This window comes from Aquarana catesbeiana, linkage group LG08, assembly GCF_042186555.1.
Source record: "Aquarana catesbeiana isolate 2022-GZ linkage group LG08, ASM4218655v1, whole genome shotgun sequence".
In the NCBI taxonomy this organism is placed as follows: domain Eukaryota; kingdom Metazoa; phylum Chordata; class Amphibia; order Anura; family Ranidae; genus Aquarana; species Aquarana catesbeiana.
This window is the reverse complement of record NC_133331.1, coordinates 86,120,880-86,146,168: the sequence shown is the minus strand read 5'-3', so window position 1 is coordinate 86,146,168 and position 25,289 is coordinate 86,120,880. Positions and strand designations below refer to the sequence as shown.

General features: G+C 41.7%; 1 protein-coding gene across 4 annotated transcripts in view; it reads left to right on the top strand.

Moving 5' to 3' along the window:
• The window catches only part of ADGRA1 (adhesion G protein-coupled receptor A1), a 1,332,527-nt gene that overhangs the window by 265,569 nt on the left and 1,041,669 nt on the right, over positions 1-25,289 (top strand). For 3 of the 4 annotated variants that reach the window (XM_073596079.1, XM_073596078.1, XM_073596080.1), the window contains 2 exons: positions 5,550-5,621; positions 13,373-13,536. In XM_073596079.1, the coding sequence (XP_073452180.1) occupies positions 5,550-5,621; positions 13,373-13,536 (236 nt within the window). Of the gene's footprint in view, positions 1-5,549; positions 5,622-13,372; positions 13,537-25,289 lie in introns of those variants that run through there. The other variant, XM_073596081.1, reaches the window with a different exon arrangement.

Sequence of the window (25,289 nt, the reverse complement as noted above, 5' to 3'; positions counted from 1 at the left end):
GCTTTTGCAATTTTGCTGGGCAATCAAAAGGTTAAATATGTTCCTAGCCACTGCTTGTGTACTGTAAGGAGGTGTTTTTACTAAGGGAAGGCAAAGATCCGTATCCCTGCTTTGCGGGAATACAAGATCAATGTCTTCCCTCCCCACAGATCAGCAATCTGTCTTGTTTACATAGGCAGATTGCAGTCCTGCCTGTGTACTGAACAATCGACAGGTGCCGGCGGACATTGAGTCTAATCGCAGTATATGTTCGGTGGGCAGTCCGCAAGTGGTTGAGGAACATTAATCCATCTCCCTTTTCCATTTTTGTTGGGCTGTGTGGCTAATTGTAGATGTGAATAAAAACCAGAGCCCAAGCTGCCTCCAAAAAGCATATTCTGGCGATAGTTTTACTAAAATAATTGCATGGCACAAAGGGTGGAGCTTGCATGAGGGCTGCATCATTTAGGTGTCCAGCATAATGTCTAAAAATGTCCCTGCAGACATTTAGTTCTTTAAATTAACCTTTGTGTCCCCATGGCTTCCAGGCTCAGGCTATGAACAGGATTTTAACCACTTCCATACTGGGCCAAACATTTTTATATTTTTATATATATATATATATTTTGCAACTTTTTATGTCACGCGGTATTTGCCCAGTAATTTTTCAAACGCGATTTTTTTGGGAAAAAAGAAAACATTTTTATGAATAAAAAAAAACAAAACAATAAAGTTAGCCCAATTTTTTTGCATAATGTGACAGATGTTGTTACGCCGAGTAAATAGATAGCTCACATGTCACGCTTTAAAATTGCGCACACTCGTAGTACGGTGCCAAACTTCGGTACTTAACCACTTCCATAGTAAAATGATGACCGCAGGAACCCTTCCTCCCTCCGGGTGGGCGTCATATAAAGTCCTCGGCTTCCCGGCATTGTGGAGACCTGATGCGCATGCCCGGCGGCCGTGATGTCCGCCGGGCACCCGCGATTGCGCATCACAGAGCAGGGACGTGGATCTGTGTGTAAACACACAGATCCATGTCCTGTCAGGGGAGAGGTGAACTGATCGTATGTTCCTTGTATATAGGAACACCGATCAGTCTCCTCCCCTCATCAGTGCCCTCCCTCCACACTTAGAATCACTCCCTAGGACACACATTTAACCCCTTCAGTGCCCCCTTGTGTGAACTCCTTGCCAGTGACATTTATACAGTAAATCAGTGCATTTTTATAGCACTGATCACTTTAATAAATGACAATTGTCCCAAAATAGTGTCAAAAGTGTCTAATCTGTCCGCCGTAGTGTCAGTCATGATAAAAATCGCAGATCGCCGCCATTAGTAGTAAAAAAAAATAATAATAATAAAAATGACATAAGTCTATCCCCTATTTTGTAGACGCTGTAACTTTTGCGCAAACCAATCAATATACGCTTATTGCGATTTTTTTTTTTTTTTTTTATCAAAAATATGTAGAAGAATATGTATCGGCCTGAACTGAGGGAAAAAATTGGGATATTTATTATAGCAAAAAGTAATAAATATTGTGTTTTTTTTTTTTCAAAATTGACGGTCTTTTTTTGTTTATAGTGCAAAAAATAGAAAACGCAGAGGTGATCAAATACCACCAAAAGAAAGCGCTATTTGTGGGGAAAAAATGATCAAAATTTAATTTGGGTATAACGTCGCATGACCGCGCAATTGTCATTCAAAGTGTGACAGCGCTGAAAGATGAAAATTGGCCTGGGCAGTAAGGGGGTGAAAATGCCCTGTATTGAAGTGGTTAAAAATCTCCATAGGTGATGCTTTACATTTTTTTACAGGTTACATTTTTAGAGTTACAGAGGAGATCTAGTGCTAGAATTATTGCTCTCGCTCTGACGTTCGCTGTGATACCTCACATGTGTGGTTTGAACGTTGTTTACGTATCTGTGACTTACGTATGCATTTTCTTCTGCGTGCAAGCTCGTGGGGACGGGGGTGCTTTCATTTTTTTTATTGTTTAATTTAGTTAATTTTTTTAAATTTTTACACTTTCCCTTTAAAACATTTTTTTTAATCACTTTTATGTCTATTACAAGGAATGCAAACATTCCTTGTAATGGGAATAGTGCGTGATAGTGCGTCTATAAGACCCCACATCTCTCCTCCAGGCTGGAAAGCATAAAAAAAAAAAAAATAACGATCTAATGCTTTCTAGCCGAGATCTCGGCTTTGTTTACTTCCGGAGGCCCAGATGTGACATAACGTTGCGCCTGGGCCTCCGAGAGTCATAGAGATTGCCGGGGACCATCTGTCCCTCAGTTTTCTCTATGACTTCCTTCCAGCACTGGCAGATTGCATCTCCATATCCCCGATCGCACAGGAGAGCCTGGAGAAGCACTGGAGGGCAGCGGGAGGGGGGGGGGGGGACACCAGTAAGAACGATCAAGCAGCTGAGCTGCCACTATGATCATTCTTATGCATAGCTCCCAACTGTCCCTAATTTCGAGGGACTGTCCCTGATTTGGAGCAATGTCCCTTCTGTCCCTCGTTCCCCATCATTTGTCCCTCATTTTGGTCTGATCTGTATAGATGTATATAAAATGCACTTTTTATCTTTCAAAAAGTGTTTCCCAGTGCTAAACCTTTCATCCAAATTCTAAATTGTTGCATTTGTAAATTCTAAAAGCCAATATAAAGGAATAGTAGTGGTAAAAAAAGCCCTTGTGGATTGAATTAACCTTTTTTTTTGGTTAATTCTCCTTTAAGGGGGTGTAGCAGGGGGCGTGTCCTATGCCTACATACGTTTGCTAGTAGGTGTCCCTCATTCCCATCTCAAAATGTTGGGAGGTATGCTTAGGGTATAAGGCATCATTCAGATATTACCACTGAAAGCCAGGACGTCATATGAGGGCCTGCAGTATAGAAGTGGTTTAAAGAGACCCTGCCACAAGATCAAAATGTCATGTTATCTATTTTTAAATGTAATAAAGCTTATTTTAACACCTAATTAACCCATTTAGGCACTGATTTTGTGAACGTATTATAGGAGGCAAGGGAAAAAATGAGGCTGGGATCTAGAGGCAGCTCTCCTGCACAATGTCTCAGCAATCACTTGTCAAATCAGTAATCAATTACATGTGATGAAGTGGCCAGGGAAGGTGTAGCAGAGGGCAGGTGGAAAGAAATACATTTGACACACCTGAAAATATTGGATCCTTCTAATTTTTTTTTTCCTTGCCTGTATGGTCAGTTTCATGCTTGCCCAAAGGGGGAAAAAGATTGTTTTAAAATAGGCCTGTTATTTTTCCCCCTGCCTGTAAGACCAGTTTAATGCTGCTGTGCTGCAGTTTGGTCACAGTGCGGGTGTACATGTGGCTTTCATGCAGTTAACCCACAATTTCCCTTAGAATCTCTATTATGTTGTGTGTCTTTGGAGCATTGTCTGAAAGTTTCCCAAAAGTCCTGCATGCTGCATCTTTGGTGCTCTTTCAGAAAATGTGGCAAAAATGGGCAACCTAATAGAAAATCTATGGGAAACCACATAAAACCCACGGGTGCACCCGAGCTGTGGCCAACCCAGAGCACAGCAGGGTGAAACTAACTTAACTCTGTAATATGTTAACAAAATCATTGCCCAAAGGGGGAAAAGATTGTTTCAAAACAGACCTGTTATTTTATTTTTTTTCAAATTCTTTTCAAGTTCTTTATTTATAGAAATAAAGCATCCAACAAAGCAGTGCAATACAAAACAGTAGTGTCTCACAAAAGGTAGACATGCAAGAAGTAATTATTAGGGCTTGTATAATAGACATATACAGGTATATCTCATAAAATTAGAATATCATCAAAAAGTTAATTTATTTCAGTAATTCATTTAAAAAAGTGAAACCCATATACTATATAGATGCGTTACACACAGAGTGATATATTTAAAGCATTTCTTTCTTTTAATTTTGATGATTATGGCTTACAGCTAGTGAACACCCAAAATTCAGTATCTCAGACAATTAGAATATTACATAAGACCAATGAAAAAAAGGATTAGTAATACAGAAATGTTGGCTTACTGAAAAGTATGTCCATGTACAGTATAGTATGCACTCAATAGTTGGTCGGGGCTCCTTTTGGATGAATTGCTGCATCAATGTGGTGTGGCATGAAGGCGATCAGCCTGTGGCACTGCTGAGGTGGTATGGAAGCTCAGGTTGCTTTGATAGTGGCCTTCAGCTCATCTGCATTGTTGGGTCTGGTGTCTCTCATCTTCCTCTTGACAATACCCCACAGATTCTCTATGGGGTTTAGGTCAGGCGAGTTTGCTGGTCAATCAAGCACAATGATTCCATGATCATTAAACCTGGTATTGATACTTTTGGCATTGTTGGCAGGTGTCAAGTCCTGCTGGAAAATGAAATCAGCATCTCCATAAAGCTGGCCAGCAGAGGGAAGCATGAAGTGATCTAGAATTTCCTGGTAGAGGGCTGCGCTGACTTTGGACTTGATAAAACACAGTGGACCAACACCAGCAGATGACATGGCTCCTCAAATCATCACTGACTGTGGAAACCTCACACTGGACCCCATGGAACTTGGATTCTGTGCTCCATCCACACTTCCTCCAGACTCTGGGACCTTAATTTCAAAATGAAATGCAAAATTTTCCACAGTCAGTGATGATTTGGGGAGCCATGTCATTTGCTGGTGTTGGTCCACTGTGTTTTATCAAGTCCAAAGTCAGTGCAACCCTCTACCAGGATATTCTAGAGCCCTTCTTGCTTCCTTAGGTTTTCACTAGCTGTAAGCCATAATCATCAAAATTAAAAGAAAGAAATGCCTGAAATATATCACTTTGTGTAACGCATCTAGATAAAATATATGAGTTTCGCTTTTTGAATTTAATTACTGAAATAAATTAACTTTTTGATGATATTCTAATTTTATGAGATCCACCTGTACTACCAGAAATGTCAAATGAATACCAGCTACATACATGTAAGTAAAAGAGGTCTCATTAAATGTGAAGAGGCCCAACTACAGACTTGTTATATTTATGAAAAAATATATAAAAATTAGTTTAGTGACGGGGTCTTTTTAAGGTGGCCATAGATGGCTTATTTTTGTCCCAAAATGTCTATGAACACACATCCTGGCTTGGGATCTAGCCCGTATGAGTGTTCCTATAGCAGATGAGGAGGTTTGGGGCCAGTCTGTGCAATATCATTGCACAGAGCAGGTAAGCATAAACCTGTTTTTTATTTTAGGAAAACTTGTGTTTACAACTGCTTTAACTTTTTCCCAGAATAGTTACAGTCAAGGCATGCCATAAATTATGTCTCTGCAATATCAGTCTCTGTATTAAGAAAACATATCAGTCTAACCATTTTCAACCTTTAATTGCAAATATACATATATCTCAGAAATCCATTACCAACAGTGTATCTCATATTGAGTAAATCAAATTGTTATTATGGGAAGACAGAGTATAGACAGAGTCTGTCAATGTATCCAAACCTATGCAGCTATATTCTTCAAAATATTAAAATATTAACAATGTGTAATTTTAATGTTTACTCTTTTTCACATACAGTAACTTATCAGGAAATATTTTTTCAACACTGGAACCTGGTCTTTTCAACGCACTTTCTTCTCTAAAAGTCATGTGAGTACTACATATGAACCTATGTATGCCTACAAGGTGAAGGGACCATATTTATATGGTACCTGTAAATGCTTGTTTTTGGGATTAATGCTGCTTTAAATTGGGCTTCAAGCTTTATAAATATTCTCCAAGTTGCTGAATGCTAAAAACTGATTGCTAACATTGGGCTTCTAGGGCTTTACAGCCCCCCCGATCACCCACCTAAGTAGACATGCAACCATAGCTCCCAACTGTCCCTAATTTCGAGGGACTGTCCCTGATTTGGAAAAATGTCCCCCTGTCCCTCTTTCCTCCCATTTGTCCCTCATTTTGGTCTGATCTGTATAGTTGTATATAAAATGTCCCCTTTAAGGGGCGTGTTATATGCCTGCATACATTTGCTAGTAGGTGTCCCTCATTCCCATCTCAAAATGTTGGGAGGTATGCATGCAACTGCTCAGGGCTGTATATACGTATGTGATGCTTTGTCCCAAAAATGAAACCCCCTTCTGCATTCGGAGGACAGTACTGCCACTGAATATGACCCATTAAGTTAATCAGGCTGCACCACAATTGCCCTGTAACTGTGTTCAAGGCAGGTGGTGTGGTGGTTCAGCCTTTTTAAGGTTAAAACCAGTGGCGGCTGGTGCTCCATTTTTTTTTGGGGGGGGGGGGGGCATACAACTCCCCCCCCATCCAGGTCACGCCTTACCTGGCTCTGGGCTAATTCGGTCTTAAGACCCGCTTCCTGTCTTGATTGGCCGGGAGGAGAAGCCTGAAAACAATAGGGAATATTGATTCACTGATGTCACAAGTGGGTGGATTTGGGGCACAGTGCTCTGTGCCACGAGCCCAACCTTTTTGAAGCCAATAAGAGCTTTAGGCTCTAATCATGTACTTAAAAAAAAATATCTCATAGAACCCTATGAGTCTGCATGGAGGCGGCACATGGAGATTAGGGAGGCGGCGCCTCTGCACCCCTTATGGACCGGCTGCCGCTGGTTAAAACAGGCAGTGAAGAGGTGACATATTGCCTCCCAGCTACCTGTCAACCACCCTCTGAAAAGTGATTCCCTTTTCAGAGAGTCAGCAAGGACTGTGGCGCAGGAGAATGAGTCCTTATGTAGTATCATAATTACATACATAACAAATACAGCAATTAATTGCAATGTTCTGCCTTTCCAAACCTGTTCTGGGAATGTTTCTCATATTTCATCTAAGGTTAAAAACACCCCACCAAGATAGGTCTGTCAATCTAGAGAGACTTGACATTTTATGCAGAATGTTACTAATAATTCATGCCACCATAATCTATTATCTTCTATGAGATACAGCTGAAGAAGAAACATGGTGGTGTAATCACTTTTTTCCCTATCTTGATTCCTAGTTTGATTATATTTGTTTCATTTTTTGTTTATGTTTATCCTCTTTGTTATTGCCAAATAAAAAAAAAGCAATCATTTTGCTGATCATCATAAACAGAACAGTAGACAGTAATTCAGTTTAAATTAGAGTTTTATTTTTAATAAATTATGCATCTTAAGGCAATAGTATCAGCCATTTAATAGATTTTCAAAGTCAACCACTTGCGGACAGCCCACCGTACCATTTAACACAGCAGGGCGGGCGCTCTGTGCCAGGTCACATACCCAGTATGTGGTCTGACACTTTCAGGTCTGGGGTCACGCTGCCGGCATCCTGCTCCCGCTGTGATTATGCACAGTGGGAGCCCAGCAGCGGTACTTGGGCTCGATATGCGCTGGCACCTGTCGATTACACAGGGCACAGGCAGAAGCGAAAGCACTGATTCTGTTTTTCTGCTAAGCAAAAACACTGAACTTCCCCTTTCCCCAGTCAAAGCACCTCTCCCACAGTGAGTAAGCACAACCTAGGAACACAGTTAACCCTTTGATTACCCCTGATGTTAACCCCTTCCCTGCCAGTGTCATTAGTACAGTGACAGTGCATATTTTATTTAGCACTGATCATTGTATTAGTGTCACTGCTTTCCAAAAAAGTGTCAAAAGTACCAGTTAGGTGTCCAAATTGTCTGCTGCAATATTGCAGTCCCACTATAAATCGCTGATCACCGCAATTACTAGTAAAAAAAAATGAAATATCCCATGATTTGTAGACGCTATAACTTTTGCACAAAGCAATCAATATATGCATATTGGGATTTTTATACCACAGATATGTAGCAGAATACATATTGGCCTAAATTGATGAAGAAATTAGATTTTTTCAATTTTTTTATTGGATTTGTTTTAAAGCAGAAAGTTAAAAAATATTGTTTTTTATCTTCAATTTTTTTTTTTTATTATAGCACAAAAAATAAAAACCGCAGAGGTGATCAAATACCACCAAAAGAAAACTCTGTTTGTGGGAAAAAAAAGCACAAACATTTTATTTGGATACAGTGTCCCACAACCGTGCAACTGAGCAAGGGTCAAAGTAACACAGTGCCATATCACAAAAAATGGCCTGGTCAGGAAGGGGGTAAAACCTTCCGGAGCTGAAGTGGTTAAAGTGAAACTTTAGTAAAACAGCTAAATATGTGACAGGCTTAAATCATCCGCTTATTTATTGTGGGTCACCCCCTCCCCTCCCTAAAACGCAAATGAAAAAAGGTGAAAAAAAGTGTAGGGGTTAATGTCATCCTTCTACAAATTAGATACTGGGGAATGATGAGCAGCCCAAATCTCATACAAAAAGACGCTGCACCACATTGCAGGATTATCTTCTTGTGAGATTTGAGCTACTCAACATTCCCAGGTCAATCTCACCTACGTGCATTCCACAGGAAAGGTAAATGTGTTTTCTAACTAAATAGATTCGGAAAACACAGGCCATTTTGTATTTTAATGTGATTAAAAATCCTTTCCATTTTAGTAAGCAGAGACTAAAGTTTGCAAAAATGTAAATATTTGTTCCGTACATATCAGTTTGCATGTGTCCTGCACGTAGTTGATGTAGAGATTTCCTGCTCATGTGGCTGAGCAGTGCTTTTCCCAGATTTGCACTGTTAAAAGTCAATTTTGTAGGTATCTCCTGCAATAGGCTCTACATTTTTGTTTATGTACTCTACAACCCATTCCCACATATGGGCTGGTTCACACTAGATGCAGCCCAGTGCATTTTTATTCTACATCAAAATCGCATGGACAGTGTTTACACTGTATAGTGTGTTCCAGTGCAGTCAACAAAAGAACATGTTGCATTTTTTCTGCATGGAACGCAGCAAAACATATAAAAAATGTACTGGAACGCACATTGTCCTCAGTTGAGATGAATAAAAAAAAACAAAAGGGGGGAAAAATGCAGTGCAATGGATGAAAAAAACATCATAAACACGTACCCAGAATACAGAAATTGTGCCGTGAACCGTCCCTAAGGCCTCATGCACACAGGACGTTTAAAAAACGCCAGTGCTCCTGCCAGGAAAAAGCAGCATTAAAAACGCGCTGTTAGCTGCGTTTCTGAATAGCATTTATGAGCATTTATTTGCGTTTTTTGGCTTTTTTCAGTAAAAACCCTCCCTATAATGTAAAAATGCCTAAAAACTCCAAGTGCGGCTAACAGCTTGTTACATCGTTTAGCGGCGCTTAGGGGCGTTTTTGTTTTTTACAGCTTAACAGCCTCTGCTTCTGGATACACAGGCTGTCATTTTTTTCTACTGCCCCTAAACGCTTATGCCACCAAACGCCTCTGACAGTTTCTGTGTGTATGGACACATAGGCTAACATGGAGGGTCATTTAGAGGCAGTTAAAAAAAACATCAGACGCCCCTAAAAGCAGCTGTAAAAACGTCCTGTGTGCCCATGCCCTAAATGTGATGCAATGTAATGCACAAACCACGGTGGAGTGCAGTGCTATTCATTTTAAATGGCAACCCAAAACACTATACATTGGCTGTAGGTTGTGGTGCAGTGTGTTAAATAAAAGAGTTCCCTTCTGTGTGTAAGGCTGGGTTCACACAGGTCTGGCTGCGGTTTGCAGTTCGGAGTCCCGATGCGTTTCTGTTCACTGGTTCAGGTGTGATCAGGTGCCAATTTTTATCTGAGTTCGTACCTGAACCGGTCCCAAAAACGCACAGGACCCTTTTTCAAATTGCGGCTGCACCGGACATGTGTGAACCGGCTCCATTGAAAGCCGTTCACATTCACATTTTATGCGAATTGAATGCTAGGTTAAAAATGCATCCAATTCGCATATATGTGACCCTAGCCTAAAGGCCCGTACACACGATACAAAAATCAGATGGAAAAATTTGTCTGCCGATTTTCGGATCGTTAGTACAGTGCTTTCGACAGCTGATTTCACTTTTCTGTCAGACAAAAGCTGGGTGTGTAGACTATACAATTTTTGTCGGTTGTAAACTCAACGTCCGATTTTCATTTCATTAGTACAGTTTTGTACGAAAAAAATCGTAAGAGCAAGACTACGCATGCTCAGAAACAAAAGAATACATACAAAACTATTCAACATGTTACGTCACTTATGACGTTGTATTCTGTCGTATGAAAATTTTCCTATTGTTAGTAACCTCTTCACTTTTGACATGAGACTGGCATACCACAAAAAACGGAGGTTCAGTCGTCTGAAAATCTAAGCGTGTGTACAAGGCTTTAGGCTTCATTCACACTTGCGAATGGGGCCATTTGTGATTGTCCACTGGAGGCACAGCAGGGATCTATGCAATTGGCAGGCTGTCCGCGTACAGGGCCAATCTCATTTGCACATAATTGTTGCATGAGCGATTACATTCAAACGCCCATGAATAGCTGCGGGTGCTGCCAGTAAGGATGAGCTCAGGCGTGTTCGCAACCCGCACGTGCAGAGCCCGCCAGGAAGTCAGCACCGCACGGCGCTAATCACAAGCAGTGAGACATTTCTCCATTTCTGCAGCCGCGGATCGGGAAAATGTCTCACTGCCTGCGATTAGCGCTGTGCAGTGCCGACTTCCTGGCGGGCTCTGCACGTGCAGGTTGCGAACATGCCTGAGCTCATCCTTAGCTGCCAGCCTCTTATTACTTTCAATGGGGCTTCCAGCCTGTACCTATGTGCAAGTATCCTTATGGAGTCTCCCATGGGTAGTTATCAGAAGTGTGAATGAGGCCTTAAGGTGTGGTGCCTGCCCATCAAAAATAAGCGTATGGCAATTTATATGAATAGAGCCTCAGGCTTATCTTCATCTAAAAGGCTGCAGACACTCAGCTTTTCTCAGTCTCACCGAGACTGTGCCAGGTGATCATAATTAAGGCAGACCATCCCATGCAAGAATCAGTTTGAGAAAGGACGAGATTAAACAAACAGCAACATCAGAACAGAGAAAGGTAGGAATCTGCCATCAAATTTCATAGAATCCTTACAATGTACATTGTTTACTTGGAGGGGATTGTTTATTGTCTAATAAAGCTGGAGTTACACATTTTATTTTTTAAGTAGAATAATAGGCAAAAAAATGTTATACATGCTCTTTTTTGCAACATGTTTGTTTTTAAAAACAGTCATTATTTATTTTAAAGACATATGAAATACCAGACGAGCCTACTAAGGGGTGACCATGCTAAATATCTTTCAGTGAATTTGTTGTGGCATTGTGTCCATGTGCAGTCCCTAGGGCTACAGGACTTTATCCTTACATGCAAAGTAAAGCTGGCCATACACTGTCTGTGTGATTTTTTTTTTTTTTTTTATGTATTTTTTTTTTTTTTTTTTTTATGTTCAGCAAGCAGGCTAATCAAAATAAATAAAATTCCTCCATCAATATAAATGAAGTGGCTAGAGATCCCCCACCCACTGAACATTGTATTCTGACAGCAGCACCTGCAATTTAAAAAATAAATACTGCTTTAATTTAAAAAAAAAAAAAAAAGTAGCTAAGTTACAATATGGAAAAGTCTACCCCAGTGGGCTTTTTCCGCAGCGAAATTACAGTCATTTAAAATTTGTTTAGAAATGATTTTTTATTGAAAATGTAGCAACAAGACATAAACACATAAATGTTTAAAATATGAGCTCCGGTCAGAGATATATATCACCATTCAATTTTACAATATTAGAACCATAAAACAGTATATGTTATTTATCTAAGATGCAAATTCCCAAAGGGAAAGAGAATTTGCATTTTAGATAGATAACATATACTGTTTTATGGTTCTAATATTGTAAAATTGAATGGTGATATATATCTCTGACCGGAGCTCATATTTTAAACATTTATGTGTTTGTCTTGTTGCTACATTTTCAATAAAAAATCTTTTCTAAACAAATTTTAAATGACTGTAATTATGCTGCGGAAAACCCCACTGGGGGAGACTTTTCCATATTGTGACCCATTTGGGGTGGCAGCAACTATATCACTCATATTTATGTGTTTTTTCCCATGTTAAAAGTAGCCAAGTTGTTACACTAAAAGTAAGGTTTTTACATTCAATTGATAGCTATTAAGGATGAGCTCCGGCGTGTTTGCAAAGCCCACATGCAGAGCTCGCCAGGAAGTCGGCTCTGCGCTGCGCTAATCACAGGCATTGAGACATTTCCCAATTTCTGCAGCCACGCATCAGGACAATGTCTCACTGCCTGTGATTAGCGCAATGCAGTGCCGACTTCCTGGCGGGCTCTGCATGTGGGCTGTGCGAACACGCCTGAGCTCATCCTTAATAGCTATCAATTGAATGTAAAACCTTTTCCTTCCTTCAGCGCCCTCCCCACCCCAATTGCAGAAAATGCACAGCATACACACTCTACACCAATCTGTCCCTCAGCACATTGTCAGCAGCACTATAACAACTAAGCACACTGATAGTATGGCTGGCTGCTGGCAACCCATCGTTATATGTGGGTGCTGGCTTATTCAAGCACACCCTTATTGGCCCTGTAAGCCAGCTGACTCAAATTCAAAGGCCAGGAAGTGCATTATCAGTAGTTGGTTGCTATGGTGAGGAAATTGCGCTTTGGTTTGGCAGGTCCGGGCACAGATATAGAACTGGGTTTGTCCCAGACCCTAATCTCATCCCTATGTGTGTTAAAGAGTTAGTGCTGTTCTGCAGGCCACCCTGACTCAGTAGAATGTTACATAGGGCACCTTTTGTGGATCCCATCTCCTAGCTTTGTTGCTGAAAACTCATCAGTCAGCCCCTGTGGTCATGTCGCAGGGTCAAATAAGATGATTTATGTGCTCCAGGGATAAGGTACGTAAAAAAAAAAAAAAAAAAAAAAAAAAAAAAAAAAGTAACTTAAAATCTGGGCCTGGGTATACAAGAGGAGGTGTTAGTAAAAAAACATGTCCATAGAGTAATGTTGGGCCCCTTTCACATGTGCGGATCCTGGAAAGATTTGTTTTTGGACATCTGCTTGCTCAGCGGGCACCCGCTGAGCTGGCGGATGATTAGTCCATCTCTGCACACTGTGCAAAAACGGACCGGTCAGATCTCCGCTTTCCTCTATGGGGGATTGGATGAAAACGGACCGTCTGTCCGTTTTCATCCGATCCGCAGAAGGATGGAAAAATAGGGTTTTCCTCCGTCATCAGTTTCGGAGCACAGCGGAGACTGATGTCATCGGATGTCAGCGGATGTTCATCCGCTGATATCCGATATCCCATAGGGATACATGTATGTCCGTTTTTCATCCGAAAACGGATGGATGAAACACGGACATACGGTCCGCCCGTGTGAAAGAGGCATTAATAAATTAATAGAAAATGAACACATTGTGGTGTATTTACCTGGAGTTCTGCTTCAATCATATGTATGTCATCTGTCTAGATTCTTCGGTAGTGAATCCCTCATCTGTGACTGTAACATTAAATGGGTCTTGAAATGGGCGGCATCTTCATCAGTTCGTATCAGTGAGGACACTGTCTGTGAACACCCAATTAACGTCCGGGGACTCGAATTTCATGCCCTACGAGAGAGCCAGTTAACATGTGGTAAGCAAATTTCAGCTTGTTTATTAGAGTTAAAGGGACTTTCCAATTCAAAAAGTATATAGGGCATGTTATCATTGTTCTAAAAATATAATCCGCTGCTTGAAGGAGATTTGCACTTAAAGGCTAACTCCATTTTCGAAAAAAAAAAAAAATAGCAAATGAAGAAAAAAAATAATATAGCACATATGATTGCGACACTAATCATATTGTAATTGAATGTTATTAAAAATTACCTTTTCTTTTCAATCTGCAGCCACTGTAATTTTCTGAGAATGCATTGCAATATGGCTACCTGGAGTTGTTCTGTACACAGAATGTGTACTGACCACTCCCCAGAAACATAATTTCCTGCTTGTGTGATTGGCTCACCAATTTTCCCAGAAGTCTGTATAAGATACAAGTCAGATTTCAGGCATCCCATGCAACAAAAATGTCATTTTTGGAGAGATACTTTCAATAGGAGCACGTCTAAGGGCACTTTTACACTGCCAGCGCCCGAGCATCGGCGGTAAAGTGCCGCTATTTTTAGCAGCACTTTACCATTGTTTTTGCAGCGCTTTGCGGCTAGCTAGCAGCCGATAAAAAAGCAGCAGCGCTTTGTGGGCGGTTCGGCGGCGCTGTCCATTGATTTCAACAGAGCTACAAAGAAGCTGCAGGACTTTTTTTGACGTCCTGCCAGTGCAGCGCCCCAGTGTGAAAGCACAAAAAGGCTTTCACACTGGGATTGCAGCTGAGGCTTTTTTTCAGGTGATTTAACAGGCGCTATTTTTAGTGCTAAAGCGCCTGAAAAACGCCTCCAGTGTGAAATGGGTCTCTTGCGAACTGCTGCTACCCCCGTGATTAAAATTCTAAGAGGCAGTTGGGGCCATGAAGTGGACTTATGTGTCCTTAAACACCATCTGAGACAAAATTCTCACCTCCTTCTTCTTGGCAGAGACAACCCAGTTTGGTGAAGAGAAAATATAATATGTAATATTAGGTATTAAATGTAATACAAGTAATTACATTTGATTGATACAGTAGCAAATGGTTTGGAAACAGAACCAGAAAGAGTGCTAAAATGTGTCCACCATTTGGCTCTTATTACCATTGTTGTTTTTTTCTGTTTCACGAAGACAACATAAGCAGGTTAAAGTATTTCTAAAGGCAAAACTTTTCAGTGAAGATGGATCAGAACATCTGTCATTTTTTATTTCTGTCTGTGCCCCTGTTAGGGAGAGTTACGTTCTATATTTGTCCTTTTTACCATTATCATTGAAAGTGAAAGTAAAATAAAATAACAAATTTTGGATTGTCCCCAGAATAGTAATAGAGGGGAAATCTTCCTATGAGTACACTAGTCCTGGTGACCTGGGGGAGCCAAGGGATCCCAGTAATTTACGGGAATTTTCTCCTCTCACTTCCTGTTTGGCTATGGGACAGGAAGTAAAAATCTCTCCAATGGGACACAAATGGCAAAAAACCTCCAGACACAGAACAGGGAGCTAACAGGAAGGGAGGGGGTGAGAGGAGAGCAGAGTGGACAGCTGCGAAAGACGGAGGGACGTATGCTGACCGCGGTGGTTAGGGCTCAGCAGCCCTGATTATTGTGGTCAGAGCAGAGAAGAGGACACAGGAAGTGGCAGGATCACCCAGGTTTTTTACAGTTTAGAGAGGGACAGATTTTACAGTACAAGCACTGTGCTGTTTAATCTGCTTTAAGGGAACAGGATCTGTATTTATTTTTTTTTAGGTTAACAAACACTTTAAGCCTTGCAGCTTTGGGTCCACTGCAAGGGTACGTTTAGCCTAATTCCTGGAGTACAGTTTTAAAGGAATTATCTAAAGAAAATGGAAAAGAAAATATCACTTCCTGTGCAATCATTCTTCAAAGAGCAAATGTTACATTTTATATCCCCCAAGTGTAATTCAAGGATCCTGCTTTAATACCGTCCATCTCTTCTGGTTACATAATTCATAATGACACTGTGTGTGGTCCAAGTTATATCTTAACAGTTAGTTTATCTCTAAAGCATTCATTTTCTGTGGGGTTACTTCAGGACACAGCTCCTATTGCAGACAAGATCACATTCATAATATTTATTGGTTGTTCTTCCTTTTCTTAGTTATACTATATACAATTAATTTGTCATTTTTCACAGTTATTCCCTATGTTGTGTTCTTATCCCTTACTTTATATTTTGCTGGTCGTGTTGACATGTGGCACCCATACTGTATATTAACCTGATTTTTAGCTGCCAGTCATGTACTGTACAAGTTTCATAATGCAGGTCAAACACCACGTGCATGAGATTGCCTACATGGTAAATTAATTAAAGAAAAATTAAAAGCTGAACTCGAGGGAAATACAAACTATGAGATGATAAATAGGGTTTATATATTTGCATTATTCCTTTTTTCCCATCAGTAGGCGCTCTCCGACATCCTGTGTTGTAGGCGTGAAATCAAAGGAAGGTCCTTTAAGTGTTTGACTTTGGCAACAGATGGGTGTTGTAGTGACTGTAGCAAATGGCACCACGTAAATCACAGTAAAAATAATGTGACGTCACCAGCACTCCATTGCAAACATATACACTCATTTTATTAGTGCAATGTTATGTTAGTCAAATAAGACAACATTTTGGGGACATGCATAGTCTCTTCCTTAAGGGGACATACTGTAGATAACCATGTTGTCTTGAGAAAGGGACCCTGTGTGGCCCCCAAAACTTTGTTTTTTTTGTGACTAATGTGACGCTGCACTAAAAAATGAGTCAACATGTATGCAACGGAATGCTGGTGATGTCTCATTGTTTTTACTGTATTGTAAGCAGGCCCTTGGCCATCTCACATACAATGCAGGACTGCTGGTTCTGCATTGTACAGGATGCTGTCAGAGAACTGTGATGGTTTGCGCAGCTAAAGGAAGGGGCTTCGAGAGAAACTTAGTAAGTATATGTAGCACTAACTCACGGGGGAGCTGCTGGTTTAAGCGGGCCTGCTACCTTCACTTTGCTTCCCTCTGTTTCACCGTCACCGGGTCTATTGGTTCCGTTGAGTTTACTGCTGGACGACACACGCACCAACACTGGAGTACGTTTTCAATGCTTTATTGAACAGTCAAACTTTAGGAAGTAGCAAGAAAGAGACAGAAAAGGAAACCTTCAGGAGAAACTCAAATATCTTCTTGCAAAATCTTAGCGAGAAATGTCCCGGTAGAATTCAGATAATTATGTGGAATGCGTTCCCCTCATGGGACGCACACTTTGCTCGTCTGGATAGGCCTCTCTCACCGGTCTAGCAGCCAGTACGCAGCACGAATCTAAAGTCTCTGCCACAGACTTATTTGGGGGGGTAAATCTGCACGATCCTCTGCCACAGAATGTATCAGATCTTCTGCAGTGAACAGTCAGTCACAGTGCCTGAACCTTTAAGCCAAACCGGCGACACTATGCTGTATGGTTACTTCTTTTGGATACGTCCTCCAACCGAGTCACAAGGCCCCTCTATAGACCAGCACGCTGCGTGATCTCTCCAAGATGGGTCCTCCCCTGGGATCTCCTCGGCTGTCCAGCTTCTTCACACAGGACCGACAGCTCAGGACCATTCCTCGGCCGCGGTGGTAGGCCCCAGACAAGCCTCTGGACCCACCCCTGCACCGTAGCATCGTGGGCCTCCCAATCGGAGGACCGCGAGGTAGCTCCTTAACGCATACCTGTCGGCCAGGAGGGCCAGCAGGTGGCTACAAAACGACCTTAGAACATGGCGTCTGTCCCATAAATACCCCCTTCCCAGAATGCAACTCGGTGGACCACCTCCACCAAACTTGTCTCCGAGACAGAGGAGCATCTATACACTTCGACATGTTGCCCTTCCAACACTGACTAATGGTAACAGTGACACCCACCGGTCAGCATGGAAGCACACACAACGTCAGCCAAGCTGGAACAGAGGCGAACTTTTAACCTTCCTAACACACAATTTACTAAATTTACCTAATCTGCAGTAGATTGTAAATCTACCAGCGCTACATATATCACAGTTTTTACTGCATTTTTTTCAATGTGGCAATGTGAAAGCAGTAAAGTGTCAGTTACAAAGTTGAGACAAACCATTTAACGCTGACAGGGGTGCTTATAATGATCAGCTTTCTATTCATTTGTATACAACCGTCTTAGCTCCTACCTCATTGAAAACAACCTTTTGATCCCTGGCTTTCACTCACAGCACTCCAAAGAAACTGCCCTACTAAAACTCACTGCCGATTTACTAACTGCTAAAACCAATGGCCACTAATACATACTCCTACTACTAGACCTCTCTGCGGCCTTTGATACAGTTAAACCACCCGCTCCTTTTCAATAAACTCCACTCCCTTGGCATCCAAAATTCTGCTTAATCCTGGTTCTCCTCCTACCAATCACATTGCTTCATCAGTGTTACCTACAAATCTGTCTCCTGCTCTCCATTTCCTCTTTCTGTAGAGGTTCCCCAAGGCTCTGTTCTTGGACCCCTTCTCTTCTCTATCTACACCTCCTCCCTTGGTCACTTGATAACCTCCTATGGCTTCCAATACGATCTCTATGCCAATGACACGCAAATCTATCTCTTTACTCCTCACCTCACTCCTTCAGTCTCCTCTTGCATTACTAACTGACATATCAGCATGGATGGTGCACCACTTCCTTAAACTAATCTCCAGAGCCTCTCCCATCCTCTGGAACTCTCTACCTCAATCTGTCCTGCTATCTCCTACTATGGCTGCCTTTAGGCGATCCCTGAAAACTCATTTCCTCAGAGAAGCCTTTTACGCCTCCAACTAATCTTTTATCCCTTCCATCAGCTCATCCCCCGCAGTTACCACTTTCTGTACCACTTGCCCCACCCTAATAGAGTGTACGCTCTCATGAGCAGGACCCCCTTGTATTTTATTGTATTGTAACTGTACTGTCTCCCTGTTTATATTGTAAAGCGCTGCGTAAACTGTTGGCACTATATAAATCCTGTATAATAATAATCATAAAACCTTTATCCCAAAAGGAAAGAACACTGTTGCTGTAACTACTTAAAACATGATGTTAACAGGAGTTTGGCTTTGAACAAAACTCATTGATTTATCCTTTTCTAAGAGTTGTTACTGTCACAGTTGCTTGTGCTCTCTGTCAAGCCATCAAATGGCCAGTGTCATAACTGATCACATTTGCAGCACCATGGTAACTGCAGAGCAAACCAAGGCTAAGATGGCAGCTTCCCCAGCTGTTAAGGATAGGGTTTAGTTCCGCTTTAATTTGTTAGTCATGTCCTTTTTCCTTTTAAATCTGCTAGTGCTATCTAATACTACCCTCTCCACAGACTGACAATGCTGCTGTCCAAATGTGTCTCTTTTGCTCTCCCATCCAGAGTGGAGATGGCTTAAAGAAGAATTCCAGGTATGGTTTTTTTATACAAAGTTACAATTGTCCAGCTTGGACCATTCCAATGATGTATATACCATCATTGTCCTATACCAAGCTGCCCTTCTGCTTTATGAACACGGGAGGTCACCTCCCAGCTTTTCCACCTTGTCCAATCAGAGAACATTCAGCAAATGGAAAACATGCTCTCAATGGCACCCTTGCTGAGAAGCCGACCTCCTATGTTCATAATGCAGGCAAAATCCGACAGGGCGGTTATACAGAAGTTAATCAGTAAATCAATTTTTGTACAACCGCTCTACCCATACATATATCTAAACTCTGCCAGTGCCTGCTGAACCAGCCAAATTTTAATTCATGTATGGCAAGCTTAACAAATTTTAGCCAAACTCCAGCTACCACATTTGAAGCAGTTGCAGCAACAGTTTTGTTCCTTTTGAGATAGAGGTTTTACATGAATAAAAGTGGATCAAGCACCCGTCAGTGGTAAATGGTTTCTTTCAAACCTCCAACTGCTACATCTGCAGGACAGCCTGTACTGTTGAAAAATAACAGACTTATTGGCAGGATCACCAGGTGAAAATAAAAGCAAAGATAGCTAAAAAAAAAAAAAAAAAAGAATGCAGTCACGATTGGTAAGCTGCAATATAATACTTGCTTTTGTTTTTGTTTATTATTATTATTATTATTATTATTCAAGATTTATATAGTGCCAATAGTTTGCGCAGTGCTTTACAACATGAGGGCAGACAGTACAGTTACAATAGTTAAAAAAAAACACTAATCATCTGTACTAATATAAAACCATAAATTCACACAAATATTAGAAGCACAGCTGTTATCACAATTTGCCTGGTAGGGAAAACAAACGACAATATAACATAAGTACAGCATTTATTCTGCCCCGATGACGCCTGGTAACGAAACGCGTCGGTAGTTCAGCCACGTTCAGAAGCCACCATCTTACCGGTTGGAAACAGTATCTCAGTCCATGAGGACTAACATGCGATTTTTTTTTTTTTCATCACGTTTGTGAGTATTCTGTCACTTTATGCAAGTAGTGAAACATGCCATTTATGTCTATGGGTGGCTGTATGCAGCAGTAGGGATTCCCAAACACCAAAATGGCAAAAGCATGTTTAAACTATAAGGAGGAATGCGCTTGTGTGCATGAGCCCTTATAGAACCGAGGATATGCAAACACAAGTAAATTGCCCTTGTCAGTAATACTGCGCAATGAGGTTTTCTTCTTGCCTATTTCCACACATTTGTGCTGTATGATTCCATCCGAGGTGGATCTGATTGGAGCAGCTCATCATTTTACTTGTATGGAGAGGTGAGATTGTACACATACAAGCGCTTTTGACTAAGCGGTCCACCATTTCGGGTAAGGGTCAGTGTGAACTTTCTCTCCTGGTGACGGATCCTTCTCAACACTTCTTTGTGTGTAACTGCACATGTTGCCATACGCATACTGATATGGATTATTGATTAAGCATAAGCGCCTCACTTTTATGTTATATAGTACAGTTACAATACAATTCAATACAGAAGGAATCAGAGGGCCCTGCTCGTTAGAGCTTACAATCTAGAAGGGAGGGTCAAATGATACAAAAGGTAATAGCTGTGGGGGATGAGTTGATGGAGAAAATCAAAGTACAGTTGTTAGGTGGGGGCAGGTTAGGCTTCTCCAAAGAGGAGGGTTCTCAGGGATCGTCTAAAAGCAAACAGAGTAGAACAGATTGGGGTAGGAAGTTCCATTGGATCAGAGAGGCTCTGGAAAAGTCCTGGAGGCAAGTATGGGATGAGGTGACGAGGGAGCTAGAGAGCAGGAGGTCTTGGGAGGAATGAAGAGAACGAAGTAGGTTGGTATTTTGAGACTAGGCTAGTGATGTAGGTGTTTGCAGAGTTGTGGATGGATTTGTAAGTTGTTGTTATTGTTTTGAATTTAATTCATTGGGTGAGAGCAGAAGCAAGTGATTGGCAGAGAGGAGTAGTAGAGATGGATCGGTTAGAAAGATAGATGAGCCTAGCAGTAGCATTCATGATGGACTGAAGGGGGGATAGCGAATGTAAGGGTCCTTTCACACTGGGCCAGGGGCGGCGTCGGCGGTAAAGCGCCGCTATTGTAAGCGGCGCTTTACCGTCGGTATTCGCCCGCTAGCGGGGCGGTTTTACCCCTGCTAGCGGCCGAGAAAGGGTTAAAAACCACCGCAAAGCGCCTCCGCAGAGGCGCTTTGCCGGCAGAATAGCCGCGCTGTCCCATTAATTTCAATGGGCAGGAACGGTATACACTCCGATGCTGCTAGCAGGACTTTTTTTCCTGTCCTGCTAGCGCACCGCTCCAGTGTTAAAGCCCTCGGGGCTTTCACACTGGAATCAAAGCAGCGGCACTTTCGGGACGGTTTGCAGGCGCTATTATTAGCGCAATAGCGCCTGCAAACCGCCCTAGTGTGAAAGGGCCCTTAAGGTAAGCCAATGAGAAGGGAGTTGCAGTAGACAAGGCGAGAGATGACCAGGGAGTGAACTAGGAGCTTTGTGATGTCATTGGTAAGAAAGGGGCATATTTTGGAGATGTTACGAAGGTTGAGGCGGCAAGATTTGGACAGTGATTGGATGTGGGGTTTAATGCCACTTTAAATTCTACTGGTCTTTTGTAGTCTGCCAATGTATATGCCATTAATACACTCAAAGGCAGTAGGTAATTATAATAGAGGATGATTATTCACTCTGAGGGTACATGCATATTCTTTAAATTGCTTTTTTCATATCTTTTAATATATATAAAGTATTGATGACCAAATCCGCTTTATGACATGGATACTGTAGACTACAGAATATAGGCTGTGTTTTCTATATACTGTCTTGTTGAGGTTGCATTACTCCATTAGAATCTTAATAAAAAAGTATGTGAATAAACAAATGACAATATTATAGGGCTTACAGGAACAGTTCCACTCTCCTATTTGAAACAAAGTATTAAAATTTGGTTTAATACATTTTTGGGTTACAAAATCCAGTTCATGTTACCTCCAATAATATGTCTAATAATCACTGTTTGTAGTTAAGCAGACCAGACTGTCCGCTGTAACTGATGTAGTAAACCAGATGTTTGGCAAGTACATTATTAGCATCTCTAAAGAGCAATCTTTCACAGTGTTTTAGGTCTATCCAGAATGGTTCATATAGCCAAAGCAGCATCTTTGAATTTCACTTAAAAATTAATTTCAAGGTGTCTTCGGTAAATTTATTGTAATGTGTACACACGAGCAGTTTTTCCGTCGGAATAAACTCTGAAGGTTTATCCGACAGAATTCCAACGGAATTCCGCTCAAGCTGTCTTGCATACAAACGGTCACACCAAAGTCCGACCGTCAAGAAGGCGGTGACATACAACACATACGACGGGACTAGAAAACGGAAGTTCAATAGCCAGTAACCAATAGCTTTGTCTCGTACTTGCTTCACAGCATGCGTCATTTTTGGTACATCGGAACAGCATACAGATGAGCGGTTTTCCTGATAGGAATTGGTTCCGTCGGAAAAATTTAGAACATGTTCTCTTTCTAGGTCTTTCAGAATTTTCAACGTAAAAAGTTTGATGGGGCATACACATGATCGGATTATACGATGAAAAACTCCGTTGGACTTTTTCTGTCAGAAATTTTGCTCGTGTGTACACGGCATTAGGGTTTTAGGGCATGACATTAGACTATGATCAGCTGGGTGCTGATTGCATAGGAGAAGGATTTGCCTGTGTGTTTAGGGCAACATTTAACTCACGATGAAAAGGCTAGTCAGGCAGAGAAGGGGGGCAGTAAAGGCCACTTGGATCTCTATATTGTAATAAATAACTTGCCTACTGAAACACATCTGTACTGAGCCATTCAACTCCAACTTGAAATAATCAACCTTGGCTTTTGGAAAATCCACTGCCTTCTTATTGAGAGAAAAGAAGCTATAAAAACATTGCCTTAAAATGAACTTGTAACCAGGTATAGACATTTAAACAATTACATATTCTATACAAACAGTAAAAAAGCTAGAAAATGAGCCCTCACTGATCTCTGTAGTGGAAGGCACCGTGGAGCATTTAATTAACAGATTTCACATTCGAGACACTGTCATCATTTTCTCTTAGCAGCTCAGCTTACTCTGCTCCCCCCCAGTGCACATTAAAGGGGTTGTAAACCCTCTTTTTTTTTTTTTTTTTTTTTTTTTTTTAAATAACAAACATGTCATACTTACCTCCATTGTGCAGTTCGCTTTGCACAGACATCAGAACGTCTCGGAGGCAGCGGTGTACGTCACTTCCGGTTGGAGATGGACTGATGAAGGAGCCCGAATGCTCCTCCCCACTCGTTCTCCAACCCAAAGTGACGTACACCACTGCCTCTGAGACTTTCTGAGTGTCTGGAAGCACTGGATACCACCAGCGCAGCCGGATCCATCAGCTGCTTCTTCACCAGCGAGCAGACTGTCTTTCCCATGAGTGGATGAACCTCATTATTTACCCAATATGCGCTGACATCTCATTGATCTTGTGAGTTCCCATATGTCTTTTATGGATTAAAAGTTCACTACTGCTGCACTTGATGGTGCTGCTCTCTTTGTGTCTTTGCTTTCCACAAAGTCTCTTCTAGCATGTTACGAGCCGGCAGCCATCCACAGGAAAGCTTATCCAAGACCACTATTAGTGCTAGTGCCACATATGAACTATGGACTCCCTGTGACAGAGTTTTTAATTGCCCACTCTCTCTCTCCATCAAGCTGATAGAGCGCACGTGAGTACATGTACTTTTTCCTGTGGGAGGCTGCTATGTCACTACTGGGAGAGGGGAGCAGAGCAAGAGGGAGTGGCTTTAGTGCTTCTGCTGTGAACACAGGTGTGCGACTGCGCAGCCTATTGCATTATGCCGCATACCCACGACCGGACTTTCCGTCAGAGTAGACTCTGACGGTCTTTCCGACAGAGTTCCGACGGAGTTCCACTGAAATGGACTTGCCTAAACACGATCACACCAAAGTCCGTTCATTTAGAACGCGATGACGTACGACAGGACTAGAAGAAGGAAGTTCAATAGCCAGTAGCCAATAGCTGCCCTTGCATCGTTTTTGGTCCGTCGGACTAGCATACAGACGAGCGATTTTCCCGATAGGAATTGAGTCCATCGGAAAGATTTGAAACATGTTCTATTTCTAGGTCCGTCAGAATTTTAGAAAGAAAAAGTCCGATGAAGCCCACACACGATCGGAATTTCCAACGGAATGATTCCGTCGGACCTTTTCTGCCGGAAAGTCTGGTCATGTGTACGCGGCATCAGAGTGTGCACCCCAAAGTCTTAATATATATATTTTCCACAGGGAAAACCATAGGGAAGTCCCCGTGTGTCAGAGGGGGGACTTCATGGGGATGGATAAGGGTTCACGTGCTCGGATAAGGGTCTGGTATGGATTTTTAGGGGAACCCCCGCGCCTTTTTTTTTTTTTTTTTTTTTTCAAATTTTGGTTCGGGGTTCCTCTTAATATCCATACCAGACCTGAAGGGCCTGGTATGGAATTTGGGGGTACCCCCACGCATTTTTTTTTTTTTTTTTTTTTAACGTTTGGTTCGGGGTTCCCCTTAATATTCATACCAGACCCAAAGGGCCTGGTAATGCACTGTGGGGGAATCCGATGCCATTTTCTTCAATGACTTGCAGAGTATTGCAGAGACCCGACAATTCATTATAGCAGCAGGCGCTACCGCTAGTACTTTTAAATTACTTTTTTTTTCCTTTTAGAAATGTCATTTTGCTCTCAGACTGTTGTAAACATGGGGAACACGCGCCACTTTACAGGCATACTATAAAACCCCCCAGGTACGAAATTTAAAGGAATATTTCACTTTTATTGTTTGACTTTAAGCATTATTAAAATCACTGCTCCCGAAAAAAACAGACGTTTTTAAAACTTTTTTTTGCATTGATACTTGTCCACTGGGGCAGGACCCAGGTCCCCAAACACTTTTTATGACAATAGCTTGCATATTAACCTTTAAAATGAGCATTTTTTTAATTTCTCCCATAAACTTTTAAAGGGTGTTCCGCGGCTTTCGAATTTGCCACGAACACCCCAAATTGTTCGCTATTGGGCGAACGGCCAATGTTCGAGTCGAACTCATGTTCGACCCGAACAGACAGCCCATCCCTAGTGGCAACCTGTGAAGCTATGGTGAACTCCATGCCGTACGGTTAAGGCAGTCCTGGAAAATAATGGTGGCCACACAAATTATTGACACTTTGGGACCTTTAACTTAGGGGTGTACTCACTTTTGTTGCCAGCTGTTTAGACATTAATGGCTGTGTGTTGACTTATTTT